At 39.4% G+C, this 24,725-nt stretch overlaps 1 protein-coding gene across 4 annotated transcripts in view; it reads right to left on the bottom strand.

The window, feature by feature from the left end:
- Window positions 1-24,725, bottom strand: part of GTF2E2 (general transcription factor IIE subunit 2) — an 84,231-nt gene that overhangs the window by 32,524 nt on the left and 26,982 nt on the right. For all 4 annotated transcript variants that reach the window (XM_005562991.4, XM_045398100.2, XM_045398099.3 and 1 more), the window contains exons 4-5: window positions 7,626-7,733; window positions 5,322-5,504 (exon numbers count right to left, since the gene is read on the bottom strand). In XM_005562991.4, the coding sequence (XP_005563048.1) occupies window positions 5,322-5,504; window positions 7,626-7,733 (291 nt within the window). The remainder of the gene's footprint in view (window positions 1-5,321; window positions 5,505-7,625; window positions 7,734-24,725) is intronic.

Consider the following 24,725-nt stretch of genomic DNA (forward strand, 5'->3'; position numbering starts at 1 on the left):
CCACATCTCCACTAAAAATACAAAAATTAGCTGGGTGTGGTAGTGTGTCCATAATCCCAGCTACTCAGGAGGCTGAGGCAGGAGTACTGCTTGAACCTGGGAGGCAGAGGTTGCAGTGACCCAAGATTGCATTACCGCACTCCAGCCTGGGTGACAGAGTGTGACTCTGTCTCAAAAAAAAAAAAATTGTAGTGCTGGCATGAAGAAAGATATACAGGCCGAATAGAGGGTCCAGAAATAAACTTTCACATATATGGTCAAATGATCTTCCACATGAGTACCAAGACTAAGACTATTCAATGGGCAAAGGACGGTTCTCTTCATCAAGACACTGTGAAAACTGGATATCCACATGAAAAGGAATAAAGTTGGACTCTTACACCATATACAAAAATTAACTCTAAATAAAGACCTAAATATAAGACCCAAAACTATAAAACTCCTAGAAGAAAACAGAGGAGAAAAGCTTCAAGGCATTAGATTTGGCAATGATTTAAACATGACACTAAAGGCACAGGCAACAAAATCAAAAATAGACAAACAGGAGTACAGCAAACTCAAAAACTTTGGCAAATTAAAGTGCACAATCAACAGAGTAAAAAGGCAACCTACAGAATGGGAGAAAATATTTGCAAATCATGTATCTGGTAAGGAATTAATATCCAGAATATATTTTTTAAAACTCCCACAATTCAACAACCAACCACCCAATTAAAAAATGAGCAAAGGACCTGAATATATAGTTCTCCAAAAATGACATACAATAGTCAACAAGCCATGAAGGTGCTCACATCACAAATCACTAGAGAAATGCAAATCAAAACTACAATAACCTATCACTTTGTTTTTGATACTAGCAATCTCAATCACCTATTGAGATTGCTAGTATCAAAAACAAAAAAAGAAAATAAGAAGTGTTGGCAAGGATGTGGAGATACTGGAACCCTTACGTACTGTTGGTGGGGTTGTAAAATGGTACAACTGTCAGGCGTCTGAGCCCGAGCCCAAGCCAAGCCATCGCATCCACTGTGACTTGCACAGATATGCCCAGATGGCCTGAAGTAACTAAAGAATCACAAAAGAGATGAAAATGCCCTGCCCCACCCTGAATGATGACATTCCACCACAAAAGAAGTGAAAATGGCCAGTCCTTGCCTTAAGGGATGACATTACTTTGTGAAAGTCCTTTTCCTGGCTCATCCTGGCTCAAAAAGCTCCCCCATTGAGCACCTTGTGACCCCCACTCCTGCCCGCCAGAGAACAACCCCCCTTTGACTGTAATTTTCCTTTACCTACCCAAATCCTATAAAACGGCCCCACCCTCAACTCCCTTCGCTGACTCTCTTTTCAGACCCAGCCCGCCTGCGCCCAGGTGATTAAAAAACTTTATTGCTCACACAAAGCCTGTTTGGTGGTCTCTTCACATGGACACACATGACAACCACCACTATGGAAAACAGTATGGCAGTTCCTCAAAATACAAAACAACCTTATGATCCAGGACTCCTGCTTCTGTATCTCCAAACACAATGAAATACATACAGTCCCAGAGTTATTTGCACACTCATGTTCACAACAGCACTATTCACAATAATCAGGAGGTGAAATCAACCCAAATGTCCATCAAGGAATGCATAAAAAGAATGTATTATATAAATACAATGGAATATTATTCAGCTTTAAAAAGGAAGAAAATCCTGTCACAAGTACAACATGGATGAACCTTGAGAATATTATGCTAAGTGAAATAAGCCAGTCACAAAATGACAAATACTGGAAGATTCCACTTATATAAGGTATCTAAAGTAGTCAAACTCAACTAGAATAGTGGGTACCAGAGACTGTGGGGAAGGGTAAAAGGGCAGTCATTGTTTAATATATATAGTTTCAGTTTTGCAAAGGGTAAAAGTTCTGGAGATCTTTTGCACTACAATGTGAATATACTTAACACTAGTGAATTGAACACTCAAAAATGGTTGAGACGTTATATTTCAGGCTGTGGCCAGGCGTGGTGGCTCACATCTGTAATCCTAGCACTTTGTGAGGCCGAGGCAGGCAGATCACCTGGCGTCGTGAGTTCAAGACCAGCCTGACCAACATGGAGAAACCCCATCTCTACTAAAAAAACAAAATTAGCCGGGTGTGATAGTGCATGCCTGTAATCCCAGCTACTCAGGAGGCTGAGGCAGGAGAATCGCTTGAACCTGGGAGGCAGAGGTTGCAGCGAGCCGAGATAGTGCCGTTGCACTCCAGCCTGGGAAACAAGAGTGAAACTCCATCTCAAAAAAAAAAAATTCTTGTTGCATATTTTTACAACTAAACTTTAATTTTAAAAAGGAACCCTAAGGCAGGGCACAGTGGCTCACGCCTGTAATCCCAGCACTTTGGGAGGCCAAGGTGGGCGGATCACGAGATCAGGAGATCGAGACCATCCTGGCTAACATGGTGAAACCCCATCTCTACTGATAATACAAAAAAGTAAGCCGGGCATGGTGGCGGGCGCCTATAGTCCCAGCTACTTGGGAGGCTGAGGCAGGAGAATGGCGTGAACCCAGGAGGCGGAGCTTGCAGTGAGCCAAGATCGCACCACTGCACTCCAGGCAGGGCGACAGAGCAAGACTCTGTCTCAAAAAAAAAAAAAAAAAAAAAAAATGGAACCCTAAAAAGTAGCTAATTCAATATATCACCTTATAGTTAATGTATTACATCGCAAATGCAGACTGGCCTAGCAGGACTGCACTGGCAGTTACTTTGTTAGAAAACCCCCACATAACAATTAAGGAGAGACAAGCAATCTGAAACAGTCACTGGCTTTCTCCATTCTCTTGTTTTCTTGCTTTTTGCACAGTCCTTTTTGTTCCCTGCTAGTGCTGTATTGCACACTTCTTCAAAGCATTGTATGATCAACAAAATTACAATAATATTTGTATCTCCACCAAGAACTGAAGAGGAAGCAACACAGATGAGATTTAATGTAGATGTGCCGAAGAACTACTTGAGGAATTTTTTAGGCTACAACATATCTTCACATTTTTTAAAGAAGAACAAAAATTTTGGGTTTCAAACAATTTGGAAATAAAGCCTGCCTGAAAATGAAAACCGACTGTGTGCTTTCATAACCCCTTCTACTCTAATTCTAAGTAAGGGAACAGAGCCAGTAAAGACAGATGTCAAACTAAATTTACATCACAAAATTATTTAAGATGGACTAAGCCATTATCAGATTATGGCACTGTTGTAGTTTAAAATGTAATGAAAAGCCTACCACATATAGTAACAGGAAAGCCCCTACCAAAATGGGAGAAAACAGCCATGCAGGAAACACACCTAGCACTCAACTGTTAGTCTAGGATTCAGTAGTCCCACTGAATTCAACACACTATACAGCACACAAAGTATCAACTTTGGTGACATGTCTTTATTGACAACATTTGTGCAGGTTAAGCTGAGACACTTTTAAGTTAAAAATCTTAGGAGGGCCCTGCTTCTGATAATGACCAAGTAGCTCCTAAAGGACCCAACCTCCCACAGAAAACACTATCAACTCTGGACAAGACATTTTAAAAATCAACTACCTAGGCCGGGCGTGGTAGCTCACACCTGTAATCCCAGAACTTTGGGAAGCTCAGGCGGGCAGATCACCTGAGGTTGGGAGTTGGAGACCAGCCTGACAACAAAATTAGCTGGGTGTGGTGATGCATGCCTGTAATCCCAGCTATTCAGGAGGCTGAGGCAGGAGAATCACTAGAACCCAGGAGACGGAGGCTGTGGTGAGCTGAGATCGTGCCATTGCACTCCAGCCTGGGCAACAAGAGTGAAATTCTGATTTAAAAAAAAAAAAAAAATCCAACTACCTAAAGGAACTGAAAAGCAACCAAAAGAAAACAGGCAAAAAGGGGGGGAGGGGGGGTCTATACTCAGAAAGAAAGAGCACCGAGGGCAGGCCACAGTCAGTGCCCTGTGAAGCTAAAACTCAGTGTTTTAGCTAATCCTCAGTGTTTCTGCATTGAAGAACCAGGAAACAGAGCGTGGGGCAACCACAGCAACTGGAAAGTGAAAAAGGAAACCTTGGAAAAAGTCAGCCTAGCTACCCTGGGCTATGCATGAATGGAAAAAGATTCCGAGCAAAAGGGCTAAGGCTAAAAGAACAGAAGAGACATATCATATGCTACCTGCTGTAGGGTAGACAAGGTTTGGAGTAACTGCCCACTTAACCACAAAACAAAACAAATAAAAACACTCTTTGGAGGAATGTAACAGAATCCTGAGTCTTTACACGTATTAATATAATTCACAAGGTCTAAGACCCACAGAAATGTATTAGATATATGAAGAAACAGGAAAATATGACCCATAAAAGAGACAGTCACTGCAGACCAGCTCTAAGATGACTCAGCTGTTAGAATAAGAATTTTAAAACAGCTATAAGAAATCATACTCAAGGGTGTAACAAAAGATACCTGTCACGAATGGAAAAAAAAAAAAAAGAAAACGAAATTCAGCAAAGAAACAGAAACCAGAAGAACAATTTAAAAAGAAAGGCTAGAACTGAAAAATACAACTAAAAAAATTCACCAACTGGGCTTAACAAGTTGGAAGTGAAGAAGAAAAGTGAGTGAACTTGACAATGGATTAACAGAACAGGAAAAAAAAAAAACTGAAATAAATAAAGAGAGCCTCAAGGACTTGTGGTACAAAACCAGAAGATGTGACATGTATAATTCCATTACCAAGAAGCAGAGGAGAGAAAAGGCCAAGTTTTCTTCTAATAGCAAATGAATGAACCTGCTTGATAAGTTAACATTAATCCTTAGCAATTGTGACAAATGAAAACAAGCAGCTTTCCCCAGTGAGTTTCAAATTTAAATTGGAAATGTAATCTGTACCAGTAGGACTTTCATAGGTAGCCCCTTTAGGACTTCAAAATAGCCAGGTTATTAATCAATACTTTTGTGTTTTAATGCCTCTAGTTCCTCAGGTAAGGAACATCTACTACTATTATAGAAGACACTCTTATTTACAAACACAGCTTACAAGAGAAACTCTACTGCCTTTGAGGAAAATTTTCCAGAAATATCCTGAACAATCAAACAATCATATAGCAACAGCAACAGGAACCCGTCAAAGTTACACAGAGATGGCTGCTCCCTTTCCTGCTTGGTGACACAAGACAAATTTCAAACCTTCAAGTGGCTCACTGTAACCCCATGTGTATATAATGGAAGCTTTAAAAACAATTGTAAAATGTTTGATATTTCTAGAACCAAGAAGTCATTATTCATTCAAATTACATTAAGACACAGAAAGAAGAGAGAGATTACCTTGACAGCTTTCTGGGAATTGGGCAGTGCTTCTTCGATGTCTTCTAAAAGAATCCCTCCTAATCCTCGCTGGTCATGCTGATCTAAGAGCCTAAGTAGGGCCTTCTTATCTCTCACGTTGTACTTGGGCTTGAAAGCATACTTCCCATCTATTACTTCAATTTTGGGATTGTTGACTAAAGCCTGTAACAGTGATACAATTGGAGTATATTAACAAATGGAAACATAAATACGTTCTTTTTTTTTTTTAAACGAGTCTTGCTCTGTTGCCCAGGCTGGAATGCAGTGGCGTGATCTCAGCTCAGTGCAACCTCCACCTTCTGGGTTCAAGCGATTCTCCTGCCTTAGCCTCCCTCTCCTGCCTCCCTCCCTCTCAGCACCTGGGACTACAGGCGCGTACCACCACACCCAGCTAATTTTTGTATTTTTAGTAGAGACAGGGTTTCAACATGTTGGCCAGGCTGGTCTTGAACTTCTGACCTCAGGTGATCCACCTGCCTCGGCCTCCCAAAGTTCTGGGATTATAGGCATGAGCCACTGCGCCCAGCCCATATATACATTCTTAATTCTACTAATTATTTTAAAATACAACACCAGCCAATACAGTGGCAAATTAAAAGTACCTTATGAACACAAACTGGCAGGCCTAACATCCTGGACATCCAGGATTCCAGAAGAGTAGATCAGCATGGTGTTCACTTTTTATAAAAGAAACTGTGTTTTATTTACATAAATTCTTTGAGGAGAAATAAACTATTTTATCACAACTACTTTGAAAAAAGCTGAATCCATATTCTTCTAGAAGTCAAAATGGGTAGAAATCAATAAAACACCTAGTGAACTGAGTAGTGCCCACTCCGCCTGCAAAGTATAGCTTATCACATATTGGCATTACAAAGTGAGAGACATTACCCGTACTAGTCAATGGTCTTCCCCATCTGCTATCAACTGGCACTGGCAGCTGTGTAACGAACTGAAAAGGACCAGACTAGTGCATACAAGAACTTTACCTATGTCAGCTTGAGAATGAAACTGAGTAGGAATGCAGGAATTACTGAATATAATTATGTTTCTAGTCAGTTCTGTTGTACAGCTAGTATCAGAAGGAAAGCTCTTCAAAAAGAGCAACCCTATATATTTTCTTCTGCAGCTGCCAGCCTGACCCTGAAAGGAGAGAGAGAAGAAACACAGGAAGAAGAAAAAAGGGAGAATAGAATAGTAAAATGATCAAAGTCATGTTAACTATATGTTGGTAGTCTATGAACTCTCAAGGTTAGCTAAACCAGCAAATTTAAATGTGGATTACCATTGTTTGTACATCACTAATACAATGAGCTACAATTATGCTAATTAATGGTCATGCTACATTATAAAAGTCAAGACCTATATTTTGCGTGGTAAAAAAATAAATGAATTATATGTTAGGAATTTTACATTTGGATTCTAGAATCTCTCTCTGGTCCTAGAAAGTAGTCTTCTTAGTTTTCACTTCGCATTTAAATTCAAAAGCAGTGAACATCTGAATTTTTAAATGCTATTTATTTCCAAATTAGCATGGTCACTGACTGTGCTGGGGTTTCTTCAAATGGTGTGTGTTCATACACAGCATTCACGACTTTTTTCCACATCAAGCCATAAGAGCAGTAATTATGCAACAAAATATCTTCCTATCCCTGCAGTATCTTATGCTTTAAATTTTCTAAAACAAAAACAATTCAATTTACAAGCATACAAATTATAAATCTGGCAATACAAAATAAGCATTAATTAATCTGTAAAAACATAAGTGGAACTGGTACAATGACTTCTTTACAACCTTTACACAGAAGTCTTACCTTTAACATTTTGAAATAGATACATAAAATTAAGTGAAAACCAACAAATCAATCTTACAAATGTGTACATTCAAAAAACAAAGACCCTACAACATTTCTTTTAAGAAAAAGTAAAAAGCATTATCAGATTTCACCATATTAAAACATTCTAGGCAAGGTGCGGTGGCTCACGCCTATAACCCCAGCACTCTGGGAAGTCAAGGTGGGCCGATCACTTGAGGTCAGGAGTTCAACATCAGCCTGGCCAACATGGTGAAACCCCATCGCTACTAAAAACACAAAAATTAGCCTGGCATTGTGGCGCATGCCTGCAATCCCAACTACTCGGTAGGCCAAGTCAGTAGTGAGCTGAGATCACGCCACTGCACTCCAGCCCGAGCAAGACTCTTTTTTTAGGCAAGACTGCCTAAAAAAAAAAAAAAAATTCTAGTTACAGGAAATCTCTCTTGATAATCAACTAAATTCTCACCTCAGTCATTAGCCATTGTTTCTGCTTGAGTCCAATATCTAAATGTTGTGTTTCATCCAAAATTTCATCTAAGGTTAGAGGATGCGTATCTCCTCGCTGATGCCGTGTCTATCAAGTGAAGAAACTGTTATTAGAAGACAGTTTTAAAATGCTAGATGCATTAAATCATAGTTACGTGTACATAAATCTTCAGGAATGAAAAACATGTATTATTCCAGGTAGTATAATTATAGTGACGAAGAGCCACAGACTATGAAATCAGAACGGAGTTGAAACTCATTGCTCTATAAAATAAAAAGATAAACTGACAAAAAATATATGCAACTCATATCACCAAGAGCTAATTCTTCCTAATATTTCAAGAGCTTCAAAAACCTAACAAATAGGCCAGGCATGGTGGCTCACGGCTGTAATCCCAGCACTTTGTGGGGCTGAGGCAGGTGGGATCACTTCACGTCAGGCGTTCGAGACCAGCCTGACCAACATGGTGAAACCCCATGTCTACTAAAAATAAAAAAATCAGCCGTGCATGGTGGTGCATGCTTGTAATCCCAGCTACTTGGGAGGCTGAGACAGGAGAATCGCTTGAACCTGGGAGAAGGAGGCTGCAGAAAGCTGAGATCTGGGAGACAGAGCAAGATCTCAAAAAAAAAAAAAAAAAAAAAACAGAAAATGACCCAAAGACAGAAACGTGCAGATTACAAAAATGACCTTAAACATAGGAAAAGATACTCAACTTTCACCAAACAATCCTATTTCTAGAAACTTATCCTACAGAAATACCAGTACCACATAGAAAAATGACTTACGGGCCGGGCGCAGTGGCTCACACCTGTAATCCCAGCACTTTGAGAGGCCAAGGCAGGCGGATCACGATGTCATGAGATCAAGACCGTCCTGGCTAACACAGTGAAACCCCATCTCTACTAAAAATATAAAAAATTAGCCAGGCATGGTGGTGGGTGCCTGTAGTCCCAGCTACTCGGGAAGCTGAGGCAGGAGAATGGCATGAACTCGGGAGGTGGAGCTTGCAGTGAGCTGAGATCACGCCACTGCACTCCAGCCCGGGTGACAGAGCAAGACTCCAACTCAAATTTAAAAAAAAAAGAAAAAAAAAGAAAAGAAAAGTGACTTATGGTCACTGTAGCATTGTTTATAAAAAGAAAATATTAGAAATAACCCAAGTGTCCATAATCAGAAGATAGATTAACCACAGCACATCCATTCCACTATACTGATGTTCACAAAGTAAATGTAAAATTTCTCTATGTGCTAATTTGAAAAGATGTCCAGGACAAAGTAATAAGTTAAAACACATATGTATCATGCCTATCCAATGAACACACACACACACACACACACACACACACACACACACGTAGATACCAAAAGCTAGAGCAGATGCAAAGGAACAGGAAGAGTGTGCAAAATGGCACAGCCACTGTGGAAGACAGTTCAGCAGTTTCTTACAACACTAAATACACTCTTACCATTTGATGAATCTAGCAATCATGATCCTTGGTATTTACCCAAATGAGCCAAAAAATTATGTACATACAAAAATCCACTAAGGATGCTTATTACAGCTTTATCCATAATTGCCAAAAGCTGGAAGCAACCAAGATGTCCTTCAGTAGCTGAGTGGGTAAATAAACTGTGGTATATCCAGACAATGGAATACTATCCAGAGCTAAAACGAAATGAGCTATCAAGCTATGAAAAAAATATGGAGAAACCTTAAATACGTATTACTAAGGGAAAGAAGCCAATCTGAAAAGGCTACATACTGTATGGCTCCAACTACTGACATTCTGGAAAAGACAAAAACCACGGAGACAATAAAAAGTTCAGTGGCTGCAGGCCAGATGCAGTGGCTCACACCTGTAGTCCAGCACTTTGGGAGGCCGACATGGGAGGATCACAAGGTCAGGAGATTGAGACCATCCTGGCCAACATGGTGAAACCTCATCTCTACTAAAATACAAAAAATTAGCTGGACATGGTGGCACGTGCCTGTAGTCTCAGCTACTCAGGAGACTGACGCAGGGGAACCACTTAAACCCGGGAGGCGGAGGTTGCAGTGAGCCAAGATCAAGCCACTGCATTCCAGCCTGGCAACAGAGCAAGACTCTGTCTCAAAAATAAATAAATAAATAAATAAAAATTTAAAAATTAAAAAAAGTTTAGTGGCTGCCAAGGGTTGCAGGGGAGAGAAGGATGAACAAGCAGAGCCCTGAGAACTATAGTGGTGGACATAGGCCATTACACATTTGTCCAAACCCACAGAAAGAACACCACTAAGAGTGAATGAACTCATGTAAACTATGAACTTAGAGTGGTCATTTGCCAGCATAGGTTCATCAACTGTCACAAATGTACTCTTCTGGTGCAGGATGCTGATAGTGGAGGAAGCCATGGGGGGCAGGGGGATGGGAGGGGAATGGATGAGAATTCTGTATTTTCCACTCAATTTTGCTGTGAACCTAAAACTCCTCTAAAAAATAAAGTATTTTTAAATAAGAAAAAAATATGTATGTTAAAAAATATACACACTATGAAACCTTGTATACAGGGAAGGGCAGAAATAAGTATACATTTGAACTTTGTTTCTGCATAAAGAACCACTGAAAAAGTCACAAGAAACAAATAAAAGAGGTTACCTGTAGGAAGCACAAGAGGGGAGAAAATGAGTGGCAAGACAGGTGAGAACAAGACTCCTTCAGTATACCTTATTATACTTTACTTCTTGTACAAAAAGATATGTCATTTATCCAAAACAAAAATAATTCTTCAAAAGAAAAAAAAAAAACACCCAGGCTCCAAGTTCCCTCACATTGAGCAGGTTACTGAACCTCACTGGGCTTCAGGCAGGCCCTGGAAAACTAAATAACCAATTCTCCAAACTAGAAGGTACAGACAGCAGATAACGACATAAGCCTAACACACCACACAAAAGAACCATTCATTGAGCATTTGCTGTTAATTCATTCACTTATTCGTTCAAATATTTAGTGGTAACTATTATGTGCTGAGAGTACTGCAATGAGACATACAATAAAATGCAAACTACTTCTGCCTTTAAGAGCTCCCAATAGAGGGGAGAAGCTAAACATACAAGCTACAAAGTTAGATATGGTCAGGCATAGTGGCTCACACCTGAATCCCAGCAAATTGGAAGGTTCAAGTTGGCAGGTTGCTTGAACTCAGGAAATTGAGACCAGCCTGGACAACATGGCGAAACTCCGACTCTACCAAAAAATATGCATATATACAAAAATTAATCAGGTGTGGTAGCACACGCCTGTATCCCAGTTACTTGGGAGGCTGAGGTGGAATGACTGCTTGAGCCCAGGAGGCAGATGCTACAAGTGAGCTGTGGTCATACCACTGCATTCCAGCCTGGGTGACAGAGCCAGATCTTGTCTCAAAAAAAAAAAAAAAAAGCTAAGTATACAACTATCTGTGAGGAAAACATCCTCAATCAGAAAAAATGAAAGAGAAAACTGGACAGACCTTGAATGATGACATGATAACTAGAATACAGGGAAACGCCGGGCAGCTACAGTACAGCACAGTGGTCTCCTACATGGGGTGTACACACCCCAGGGGCACAAAAGTGGGTACCTCAGGATGATTCTTAAGAACGCTTATTAAAATTGTTTTTAATTTCCATTTAAAAGTTATGTTTTACTTAGGCTGGGCGCAGTGGCTCACGCCTGTAATCCCAGCACTTTGGGAGGCCAAGGCGGGTGGATCATGATGTCAGGAATTCAAGACCAGCCTGACCAACATAGTGAAACCCATCGCTACTAAAAATACAAAAAATTAGCCGCACAAGGTGGCACACACCTGTAATCCCAGCTACTCAGGAGGCTGAGGCAGGAGAATCACTTAAACCGAGAAGGCAGAGGTTGCGGTGAGCCGAGACTGCGCTACTGCACTCCAGCCTGGGCAACAGAGCAACACTCTGTCTTGGGGGAGAAAAAAAAAGTTATGCTTTACTAATAGTGAATATATGGACTGACAAGAGTGGCTCCTTCACTTCATGTCAGGGCATCCACATTTCCAATTGTGATGTGCATGGAGGAATCCTGAGGCAGACCTGGGACATGACAAAGGGCCCAGCAGGCGTGGCCTCACTCATTCCTTCAGTTTCAGGATTCCACAACACAGTGAGACTGGCCTGCTATCAGATGGATTGTGGCGAATTTTTTTTTTAAAGACCTTTCAAAGGTAGACATTTTACAATGGTTTCACAAAGCTGTAAAAAATGAATTACAAATTTCTCCTTACAAAAAGGCAAAATGTTTCAAATCTGCTCAATATTCTACGATTATAGCAGCTATTTATAGTTTGCTAACAATTATTTTAAAAATAATTAAAATAAGCCATCTGTTCCTTCAAAGTAAAGCCGGCATTTAATGATGTGTAAAAGTAACTGCTTTTTGAAATAAATTCATGCCATGGAAAGAGCATTTTGAAAAAGACCGGGAAGTATTTCCATCATTATGTGATTTCTGAGTTTAAAAGGTATAAGAATAAAAACTGTCATATCTGCACATCTTAAAAATTTGATAAACTATTTTCTAAACTTATTATTTTCTTTGAGATGGAGTCTCGCCCTGTCGCCAGGCTGGAGTGCAGTGGCGCGATCTTGGGTCACTGCAACCTCCACCTCCCGGGTTCAAGTGATCCTCCTGCCTCAGCCTCCGAGTAGCTGAGACTACGGCGCATGCCACCACACCAGGCTAATTCTTGTATTTTTAGTAGAGACGAGTTTTCACCATGTTGTCCAGGATGGTCTCAATCTCCTGACCTCATGATCCACCTGCCTCAGCCTCCCAAAGTGCTGGGATTACAGGCGTGAGCCACTGTGCCCAGTCTACTTCGATAGTTTTATAGTACTTTGAGTGCTGTTTCATAATTTTTAAAAAAGTCTTCCAGACAAAACCTTTCTGAGTTTAAAATCAAAATTGTTGGTAATTTAAAAATTATAATCCATTTTGATATATTTTGCATAAACTGACTTTTTTTTTGAGACGGAGTTTTGCTCTTGTTGCCTAGGCCGGAGTACAATGGCACGATCTTGGCTCACGGCAACCTTCGTCTCCCTGGTTCACGCGATTCTCCTGCCTCAGTCTCCTGAGTAGCTGGGACTATAGGCGTGCACCACCACGCCTGGCTAATTTTTGTATTTTTAGTAGAGACGGGGTTTCACCATGTTGCTAAGGCTGGTCTCAAACTCTTGACCTCGTGATCTGCCCACCTCAGCCTCCCACAGTGCTGAGCTTACAGGCATGAGCTGCTGCGCCCGGCCAAACTGACTTTTTTTTTTTTTTTGAGACAGTGTCTCACTCTGTCGCCCAGGCTGGAGTGCAATGGCCGGATCTCGGCTCACTGCAAGCTCTGCCTCCCGGGTTTACGCCATTCTCCTGCCTCAGCCTCCCGATTAGCTGGGACTACAGGCACCCACCACCTCACCCGGCTAGCTTTTGTATTTTTTAGTAGAGATGGGGTTTCTCCGTGTTAGCCAGGATGGTCTCGATCTCCTGACCTCGTGATCCGCCCGTCTCGGCCTCCCAAAGTGCTGGGATTACAGGCTTGAGCCACCGACATTTTTTTTTTAAATGGGAGTTTACTAGCCAAATTGTCGGGATTAAAAAAATCAGTGTCATAATTTTCTAACAATGATTTATAACCCCCAAATGAATAATGCATACCCTCCCTCCAAAAACATACACGTCCAAATCAACCTGTGGCTGTGTTACCTTGCATGACAAAAGGGACTTCATTGGCATGATTAAACCAAGGATCCTTAAATAGGAGACATTATTGCAGATTTCCAGGTGTCCCTTAAAAGGGAAAGAGGGAGGCACGAGAGTCCAAGTGAATAGCAAGAGATGTGACAACAGGAGAGGTTGGAGTCAGGGAATGCAGGTGGCCTCTAGAAACTGACAGAGGGAAGGGATGCTCCCCTTGAAGCCTCCAGAAGGAACCAAACCTGCCTATACTCTGACTTTAGCCCAATGAGTCTGCCTTTTGGACCTCTGACTTCCAAAACTGGAAGAGAACCAATTTGTGTTGTTTTAAGCCACTAAATTTGTGGTAATTTACAGCAGCAATAGGAAACTTTTATATATATATACACGCACACATATAACATATATTCACAAACATATACATACACACATTCATTCCTTTGAGATCTATAAATCTTTGTAAGGGTCTTTATTGCTAAGACATCAATTAAAACCAAGGTTCCAAACAAATTAAACTTAAAATGAGACCTTCATCGCTTTGTAAGAAAAGGCTAAATGAAGATGCTTGACACAGCACTCATTCAATCATACTGCTTTCAGTCAGGAAAAGAACTTCTTATACTGTTTTAAAAAATTATTTTAAAACAGTATATTTTACTTTTTATCTCTTTTTCATTTCTTATTTCTGTGTAAGCTTATAATATATACAATGTATTGGTATGGTAATACACTAGTATATGTACAAAGAGTAAGCTAAGAAAATTTTAATAGAGTTAGCCAAGCTGGGCACAGTGGCTCACATCTGTAATCCCAGCACTTGGGGAGGCTGAGGCGGGTGGATCACTTGAGATCAGTAGTTCAAGACCAGCCTGGCCAACATGATGAAACCTCAACTCCACTAAGAAGATAAAAATTAGCCAGGCGTGGTGGCACACACCTGTAAACCCAGCTACTCAAGAGGCTGAGGCAGGAGAATCACTTGAGCTCCGCAGGCAGAGGTTCCACTGAGCCGAGATTGCACTACTGCACTCCACCCTGGGAAAGAGTGATATTACGTCTCAAAAAAAAAAAAAAAAAAAAAGAAGTAGCAGAGCAGTGCAGTAGACTTTTGGATATATGGAGCTGGAAGCACATAGCCTAAACTAGAAGGAATAATGGAGGTTAGTGTAGTTTTACTTGTCTAAGGACAGCCAGTATGAGCCTTTCAAAATATTATTCCATATTCTCTATTATCATAGATCTAAATTTGATCTATGTTCCTTTGTTTCCTTTACATTAAAAGCTTTTTTTCCCCATTACAATCAAACACAAAAGTACCAAAAGGCCAACCTAACCTGAAAATATAAGCAAAGAAGACTACCGCTCAATAAAAAAAATTACTAGCCTTGTATTACTGTTTTTAAATTAAAAATAAATGGAATTATTGGAATCAGAACAAAATCAATGACAGAAGTAATAATCAATGTATGAAAGCCTAACCATCTTCACTAAGCTTTGTAAACAGAAAAGCCAAAAATGCAGCTATCAAGTTGCCAAGGGGAAGCTACTGGATCAAAATGAGTGATGAGCAACAAAAGATCAAGAGAAACTGCAAATCCCTTCCTCACAGATCAGGAATTAAAAAGAAAAATGAAACAGTGCTTATAGAGAGTGCATAAATAATGCCCTACAACTAAAGACTTGATTTCGTTTTCAGCAAAGAAAATATCTTTGTTAAATTTCTTCCTAATTAGTGGATGAGTTTTGGTGTGCTGCCTTTCGTATTTTATTTCACTTTCTTATTTTTTTATCGTAAATTTGTAGAAATTGATTTTTGTAGATTGATCTTTATTTGGTAACCTTATTGAATTTACCTATTAATTCCAATAGTTCCCAGATTCTTCTAGCTTTTCTACATACTTAATCACGTCATCTATGGTTTTACTTCTTCCTTTCCAATTTTTATGTTACTACTTCCTTAAACTTCCAGTACAATACAGAACAAAAGTTCTGACAATTGGTATCCTTGTCTTTTTTGACCTAAAGAAAACACATTTGCTATTTCATCGTTAAGTATGATGTCAAATCTAGGTTTTTGTAGTTACCCTCTTACCACTGGGTTTCTCAACCAGCATTCCACAAAACCCTAGGGTTTCACAAGAAATCGTGATTTTAAAAAATAAACGTTTTTTTAACTTCTTACACCATGTGATGCTAGTGCTCACAGTAACAGGCAACTACTGAACAGCCAAACTAATGGTTTCATAAGGAATCTTTTAGCACCATGTGGTAGTGTGCAACGAGGACTATGTTCACTTTGCTGAGGGCACTATCTGTTTTTGTTTGTTTGTTTCTTAAGGGACAGGGTCTCACTCTGTTGTCCAGGCAGGAGTACAGTGGCACGATCTCGGCTCACTGCAACCTCCACCTTTAGGGTTCAAACGATTCCTGTGCCTCAGCCTCCCAAGTAGCTGGGACTACAGGCATGCACCACCACACCCAGGTAATTTTTGTATTTTTAGTAGAGACGGGGTTTCGCCATGTTGGCCAGACTGGTCTCAAACTCCTGACCTCAAGTCATCCACCCGCCTCAGCCTCCCAAAGTGCTGGGATTACAGGCGTGAGTCACCGTGCCCAGCCTGCCACTATCCGTTTTTGATGCAACAGGGGCAGTTAGGCCACTGATAATTGGTAAGCTCTATATGGCACAAACAAAAGCACAGTAGGCTGACAATGTCAGCAGCTCCCTTCCCAAATTACATCCTCCAACCTTCCTTCACACAGTGCCACTGACTTACAGGACCAAACAAGCTCTACTGGTATAACAGAAAATCTAAGGAAAACATTCATTCTAAACAAGGAATGTTTACACACCAAGATTCATCTGCCTCTTACCACTCTGAAATGTTGCAAAACATGGATTATGTAGCAATAAAAGTAAAATGTAGCCGGGCGTGGTGGCTCACACCTGTAATCCTACCACTTTGGGAGACCAAGGTGGGCAGATCACAAGGTCAAGAGATCGAGACCATCCTGGCCAACATGATGAAACCCTGTCTCTACTAAAAATACAAAATTTAGCCGTGCGTGGTGGCACACACCTGTAGTCCCAGCTACTCGGGAGGCTGAAGCAGGAGAATCGCTTGAACCCGAGAGGCGGAGGTTGCAGTGAGCCGAGATCACGCCACTGCACTCCATTCCTGATGACAGAGTGAGACTCTGTCTCAAAAAAGAAAAAAAAAAGTAAAATATGTTGTGAAGTTTTCATATTTTTCTCAACTTTCTCAGTTACTATTCCCTTTAGTTTTATAACATATTAGCATCTATGTCTTATACACATGTCTGACAGTCCAGTGTGATGATTTCTGAAGATACAATTTATGAGAGAAGAGAATTCCAAACCTAGGCCCAGGAACAATTCTAATAAGGCAAGTAATAAAGAACTATAATCTTCTGGGCCATTTTACTGCACCAGCACAGCAAGAAATAGAGAACAGTCCACCACACTTCAGTGAAAACTACTTATCAATGAACTCCACTAGGTTAGTAATCCAAAGTGTCCTATTCCAATGTGCAGCATCTGTGGCAAACAATTTATGACTCCAGCAAAACTGAAAAACCACTGAAACAGAAATCATAGCTACTGGACAAGTCAGGTACTTATTGGAATCTCAAGAGTAAAGCTCTTCATTTTTTTGTTTTTGTTTTTAAATCACATTCAGTGAAAAGGCTCATAAAGCATGTTATTAGTAGCAGAATTTATTGTCCAAAAAGGGGGTATAGGGGGTAGAATCACACCACTGATGGGAACCTAATCATGTCAGCATGTTAAATGACAGTTAGTAAAATGCACAGCATGAGAAACTAAAAAGGTTCCACTCTCAAACAGTATGATAAGTTGACAAATTGATGACATGTCACATGATGCTAAGAGGTTTGTTTAATAAACTGAGAAACAGCTTGTTTATCCGGGCTGACAAACCAACAGATTTCACGATATATGTCTTGTAAATTTTTTTAAACAATGCTGAATTTCAAGAATAATTTTTGTGCTGCAAAAAAACTACCATAAACAAAGGGCATGACATATTCAATGTGGTGTCTTCATATCTAGAAACAAGAAGTTCATCTTAGAGAAACTGCATTGGCATCTACAGTGATGTTCCCCATTAATGGCTGGCTCACGGCAAGGTTTTACCTCTCTTGTTTAAAAAAAAAAAAAATCATGATATTGCTTTTTTCAGAGCAGTACTAGCATCAAAAATCCTTGGAAATGAAATTTAAGATGTCTTGAATGGGCCAGGTACAGTGGTGCACACCTATAATCCCAGCACTTTGGGAGACCAACACAGGAGGACTGCTTGAGGCCAGGAGTTTAAGACCAGCCTGGCAACATAGTAAGACCCTATCACTATTAAAAAAAAATCTTGAATGATGTTTAAAAATGATTTGCTTTATTAAACACAGACCAGTATACTTGAGCACCTAAATCTCCTGCTACATACAGAAATCCAGTGGCTCAGCATAGGAGGTATTCTCAACAGAACGCTGAAGCTGAAAGTTGAATTACAGAAGTACTTTCAAGAAAATTGTAGGCCATCCTTTACTGAGTGCTCTGAAGATGAAGAGTGACTGCAGGAGCTAGCCTCTTAGCAGACTTTTAAAAATAATATGAACCAGTTGAACAAGTTTTAAAAAAATGTTTTGACTTCAAGTGACAAGACATTTGGATTTCAAAGGAAAACTGAATCTCTGGAAAAACCATGTGGCAAAGGAAACCTTGTAATGCTGTTTGGGCTTGAAAGTGAGGAAGGATACCAGCAACTCTGAAGCATTCTCGAAAACCACCTGGAAGAACTAAAACACAAAATTAAACAATACTTTCCCCCTCTTTCAACACAAATGTGAACCTGGGTAAAGGTTCCTGTCTTATTTCAAGCTGCTGCCCAACTGAGAACAAATAAGTTGCCTACTTTGATCAGGTGAAAAAAGAAATCAAGCAGAAAATTTTAAAAAAGAAAAAAACTGAGGTTTCCTCTGCCTAAAGTACTGACTTGCATAAGAGTGGAGATCCTTTCTGGGGAGTAGGGAGCAACCACACACACAAACAGCGGGCTAATAAGTTGGGCAAAATAAATGCAAAGACAAAAATATTCTCCTGTCAAAAGAGCACTGACAATTATTATTAACTTATCATATCCACAACTTACTGATTAGCTTAATATATGTGAACTGGAGGTAGAGCAATTCTTTGCCTGGGTTCTCTGAGACCTGAAAATTATCTTAAAGGTTCCTCCAGAGTAAGAAGATTGAGAGAGGCTGCTCTATTGCATTGAGGAACTTTGCCTCTACTAATTTGCTACAAGTTTTTATCATAAATTGGTATTAAATTTTACCAGAGGCCAGACACAGTGGCTCACGCCTGTAATCCCAGCACTTTGGGAGGCCGAGGCGGGCAGATCATGAGGTCAGGAGATCAAGACCATCCTGGCCAACACAGTGAAACCCCATCTGTACTGAAAATACAAAAAATTAGCCGGGTGTGGTGGCACATGCCTGTAATCCCAGTTACTTGGGAGGCTGAGGCAGGAGAATCGCTTGAACCTGGGAGGCAGAGGTTGTGGTGAGCCAAGGTAGTGCCACCACACTCCAGCCTGGGCGACAGAGTGAGACTCCAACTCAAAAAAGAAAACCCAAAAAAAAAACAAAAAAAACTTTACCAGCAACGTTTTCTACAACCACTAAGGTCATGATTTTTCTTTATTCTGTTAATATAAATTACACTAATTAATTTTCAAATATTAACCACTCATACATTCTTAAACTTTACTCCATCTCAATGTATTATCAGATCTATGGACATATATATTCATATCTTATATTTGAACAGATTAAATTTGTTCACATCTTTTTAAAAATTTTTACACCTGTGTTTAGTAGAGATACTGTCATATAATTTAAATACTTTATTTAAAACTGGAAATAGATCCATATTCTTGACCCAACCCTATTTCATTTAATGTCTATGGACTCCAGAGTTTCTCAATTCAAAAATAACTGTCAGAAGTAATTCAGACAGAAGTTAGGCCAGTGGTTCTCAAACTTCAGCATGTATCACAAGCACTTGAAGGGCTTTTTAAAAAAAAAGACTGTTGCTCATTTGGGAGGCCGAAGAAGGCGGATCACGAGGTCAGGAGATCAAGACCATCCTGGCTAACACAGTGAAACCCAGTCTCTACTAACAAAATACAAAAAAATTAGCCACGCATGGTGGCAGGTGCCTGTAGTCCCAGCTCCTCGGGAGGCTGAGGCAGGAGAATGGCATGAACCCAGGAGGCGGAGCTTGCAGTGAGCCAAGATCGCGACACTGCAACTCCGGCCTGGGCAACAGAGCGAGACTCCGTGTCAAAAAAAAAAAAAAAGAAAAGACAAGACTGTTGAGCTATACTCACAGTTTCAAATTCAATGGTCTGAAAGGGGCCCAAGAATTTGCATTTCTAAAAAGTTCCCAGGTGATGCTGATACTGGTTGGAGAATGACACTGGAGAAACACTAAGCTAGAATAAGCCAAATTAACCCAGATTTTTCAACATAGTGTTTTACATAACAGACATAAGGAATAATGCTGAAATCAAGAGAAAAATCATTTTATCAAAAATAAAGTATACCCTTAATTTGTCATCTGAGAATTAAAGTGCTGTCTCATACGAAGAGGCATCCTAAGGGGATTTTCGAGATAACTTTGAGTGCTTTTAAAACTTACACCTTTAAGCAATAAAATTTGTTTTACATCAACTATTTCTGTAAAAATCCTCCTAAAATAAACCATAAAGTTCTTCTTTCATCTTAACCAGGTCACTGAACATAATTTAATCTTTTTTTGATGTCTCAGTTACTGTTCCAACGTAAATTACTGAGCTATGGTATCACAGTAACCATCTCAGGAGCTGGTGAGATGAGGGGGGCAGTTTGTCCCCCCGCTGCATGTTCTTAGTATTACGACCCTGAAGTTCCTGTATCCGCCTTTCATCTTTCTATTTAGCACTTTGTCCAAAGTTATCACTATCTGCTGGAAATCTCACTGTACCTATCTAATGCCTCCCATGGAACTTTTTCCACATAGCTTCTAAATCATTCTCATTCAGCAATTAAACAGTTTCCCTATTAAATAAATATACTATAAGGAGCATTTCTGTTGTCTTTCTTCTGCTTTCTTTCTAAAGGTACACAAGAGACAGTGGGAGACTTGCCAAGAATCTGTTTACAGATACCTTCCACATGTACGTCTTCCCTTTCAAAATAAGCCCTTCTCCTCCTTACCTTCCAGCTCCCCCCGCCACAAAAAAAGTACAAATCTCACCTCCATTCAGAATTTATGATACACAGCCTCAAGGAATAATAAACTCTAGGGACCCAAGCAAACAGATAAGCCAAAAAAACAGTTTCAGGGAAGCATTCAAGAATAACTGAGGTGCCATAAACTATCCATTACTGGGCTTCTTGTCTTTTCCAGTCACATATTTTTCAAAGAGTTTAAAATATTTTGGCCCCTGCTGGAACATTCTAACATATCATAATCTGTGAGCAGTTGTTTAAAGTTTCCTTTAACAACCATTCCCCCGACAGTCCCACCTCCACTCAGTATTGTCCAAGAACACATTGCTATTAGGGAGGGAGTACGATAAAAGCAACGCAAAGAGAACACTGGTTAAAAAAAAAATAGATAAAAACAAGTATTTTTTCAAGAATTCTTATTTTTTATGAGCGACAAGGTCTTGATGTGTCACCCAGGCTGGAGTACCGTGGTGCGACCTTGGCTCACTGCAATTTCCACCTCCCAGACTCATGTGATTCTCAGCCTCTCAAGTAGCTGGGATCACAGGCATGTACCAACACACCTGGCTAATTTTTTTTTGTATTTTTTAGTAGAGACGGGGTTTTACCATGTTGGCCAGGCTGGTCTCAAACTCTTGGCCTCAAGTGATCCACCTGCCTCAGCCTCCCAAAGTGCTGACAATACAGGTGTGAGCCACTGTGCTGGGCCGAGAGTTTAAATATAAGTAATTCTCAAAACTCATTCCTTGAATATTTATTAGCTTGAAGAAAAAGCATATTTAGAGAGCTGGAACAATATCAATTAGGGAGGCTGATTCCTTTAAATACAACAGAAATACTTTCTGGGACTGCCAAGTCATTCAAATTGTGCTATATAAAAGTCACAGATAAAAACTATATAGAAATTACTTTAGATTGAGTGTGCATTACTCAATACGGTAGTTAAAATCTATGTTGTCAGATCATATCATTAAAGTTTTATTCTAATTAGTCAATTCTATAGTTTTTCAACAGTTTAATATTTCTACCTCCTACTGACAAAAAGATATGCTGTCAAACTGAGTAGTTTTAAGCAGTAGGTATCTCTTTCATTAATTACCCAAATAAAAATGTAAAGTTATTTCTGATTCATTCCCTTTTATTTATACCTAATAGCTGAAATCAGAGATCAGAAGATGCAGGAACACACATTTAAAAGGGAGTAACAGGCCAGGTCTAGTGGCTCACGCCTGTAATCCCAGCACTTTAGGAGGCTGAGACAGGCGGATCACTTGAGGGATCCCCTGAGCCCAGGAGTTGAAGACCAACCTGGGCAACACTGTGAGACCCTGTCTCTACAAAAAAAAAAATACAAAAACTAGCCAGGCATGGTGGCATGTGCCTGTAGTCCCAGTTACTTGGGAGGTTAAGGTGGGAGGATCACTTGAGGCTAGCAGATCGAGGCTGCAGTGAGCCAGGATGGTGCCAATGCACCCTAGCCTAGGTGACAGAGTAAGACCCTGTCTCAAAAATAAATAAATAAATAACACAACTTTTCTCATATCCGTTGCTTCATATTTTAACTTATTTAATTTTTAATCTAATGTGACAAGCAGCACAGAAATGTTTAATTATAAAAATTGACAAATTACTGTAATTCTTTTTGAGCCACATAATTTTCATCTCAAATACCTTAGTAGTATCTTTCAGTATACATTCTATAATTTATTCCTCAGTGGTTTTCATATTATCCAAAATATCTGGTAATCTGTTTATTTGAAATTTAAAACAGAGGAGAATTTTATGATTCAAAGCAAGTTTGTTATGGTTAGTTGGTTTGACAATGGAGACTGGCTTTGTTAACAAGGAGATATTTTCTAAAAACTGAACAAGCTAAACCTTCATCCTAAAGGTTTTCACAAAAATACATTTTAAACACATAATTGTAATAAAAAAATTAGCAAAGCTATATTAAAATTAATAGTATTTCTATTTTCTCAACTGCTTCTGAATATATCAGATTTTTAAAGAAAGTACCTATGAAGAGAGGGAGGGGAACTGATATAAGACATTTGGTAAGCCTTATGAAAGCCTTTTTGATATGCTTCCTAGAAGCTAAGAAAATAAATGGTTAAGCACTAGGTAACAAATCCTTTGGCAAGTTGGGTAGTTTCCATTCTTTTGCTTTCAATAAAACTGAAGAACCTAACAGAAGTATTAACTGATGGATGCTTGATGATAAAATCACTAGTGATTTTTGACATATAACTTGGAAGATTTTGATACCACAAAATTTCCATTAGAATTAACTTATATATTTGAACATTTATGTCTAAGCACTTAAAATCTACAAAATCTCAAAACAGGAAGAGATTTGCCAAACACAAGAACTAATGGAGGAAGAGAGGAGACAGCTGCATTCATTTCATTCAAGAATAAATTTCTGATACAAAGTGAATTTAATCAAAATTTTAATCTATGTATGTTATTCTAATCAACTGTGCACCAATAATAATTGGAAAAGTAATTCAAACCGTAAGTTATTTTTAACACTTAGAGCTTTATGGTCATAGGAAAAACATTTTAAATTTCAATTTATTTACATATTATTGTGGCAGAAAAGTTTGGTAGATGATCAATAAATGATTTTAAAGATAAAAATACATAACATTTGGATAAAATTTCAAAGGGATAACAGATGGGACATAAATATTCAAAGAAAAAATAATTAAAATTCCCAATCACTAAGGGAGTTTGTTTTTATACTTTTAAATAATGACATTTAGATTCTATTAGATAAATTTAAAAGTGATGCATTTTATTGAAATACTACAGTATGCCAGAAATTCCATATTTCTGGTCATCATTTAAATTTTTGCTTGAATAGTGCCACTATTTAAACTTCGCTAATATAGCGTAGTTATCATCTCAAATATGTACAAAGGGGTACACAGTTTTTCAAATTGTAGGGAACACATGCAAAAATTCTGAAGTTCACTTTCTAAGACAGACGAAGTTATAAGTAAGCCACATAGGGAAGTGAAGACCATATTAACAGAGTAACAAAAACATGGCACTTAAATGTCAGTCTCCCTCAACAGAGTGACAGCCCTGAGGGTGTGCATTCTTTTCTGGGTATTCCCACCATTAGTGCCCTAAATAGCAAATAGATTTTCATAACTGCTTACCATGTGGGGGAATAAATGGATGAAATGAATGAATGGTGAATACTTAAGTGTCAAAATATATTATTTAATAATGGGGAGTTATAAACTAACATATTTATACTATAACTCAAATACAAGCCACAGAATTTAGACTCAGCTAGACACCAAGTCTATTAAATTACAAAAGAAAAGCCTTAGCACAGTTAAAAATCTGATATATATTTTAACCAACAGATGGATGAAATTAAAATAACAAATATAGTACTGTCTGACTTTTTCAAGAGATGCAACTAGTAACTAATTGTGACTAAGAGTTTGGCAGAAGAAGGGAGCAAATTTGAAATTACATCTTAGCTAAAAATGAAATCCCGCTTTAATAAATTTAGTTAAGATTCAAAGTTTTGGTCTGGCCAGGTGCGACGGCTCAAGCCTGTAATCCCAGCACTTTGGGAGGCCGAGACGGGTGGATCACAAGGTCAGGAGATCGAGACCATCCTGGCTAACACAGTGAAACCCCGTCTCTACTAAAAAACACAAAAAACTAGCCAGGTGAGGTGGCGGGCGCCTGTAGTCCCAGCTACTCGGGAGGCTGAGGCAGGAGAATGGCGTAAACCCGGGAGGCGGAGCTTGCAGTGAGCTGAGATCCGGCCACTGCACTCCAGCCTGGGCGACAGAGCGAGACTCCGTCTCAAAAAAAAAAAAAAAAAGATTCAAAGTTTTGGTCGGGCATAGTGGCTTATGCCTGTAAGCCAAACACTTTGGGAGGCTGAGGTGGGAAAATCACATGAGCTTAGGAGTTCGAGACCAGCCTGGGCAACACAGTGAGACTTCGTCTCTTCTAAAAATAAGAAAATTAGCCAGGCATGGTGGTGCATGCCTGT

Source organism: Macaca fascicularis, chromosome 8 (assembly GCF_037993035.2).
Source record: "Macaca fascicularis isolate 582-1 chromosome 8, T2T-MFA8v1.1".
In the NCBI taxonomy this organism is placed as follows: domain Eukaryota; kingdom Metazoa; phylum Chordata; class Mammalia; order Primates; family Cercopithecidae; genus Macaca; species Macaca fascicularis.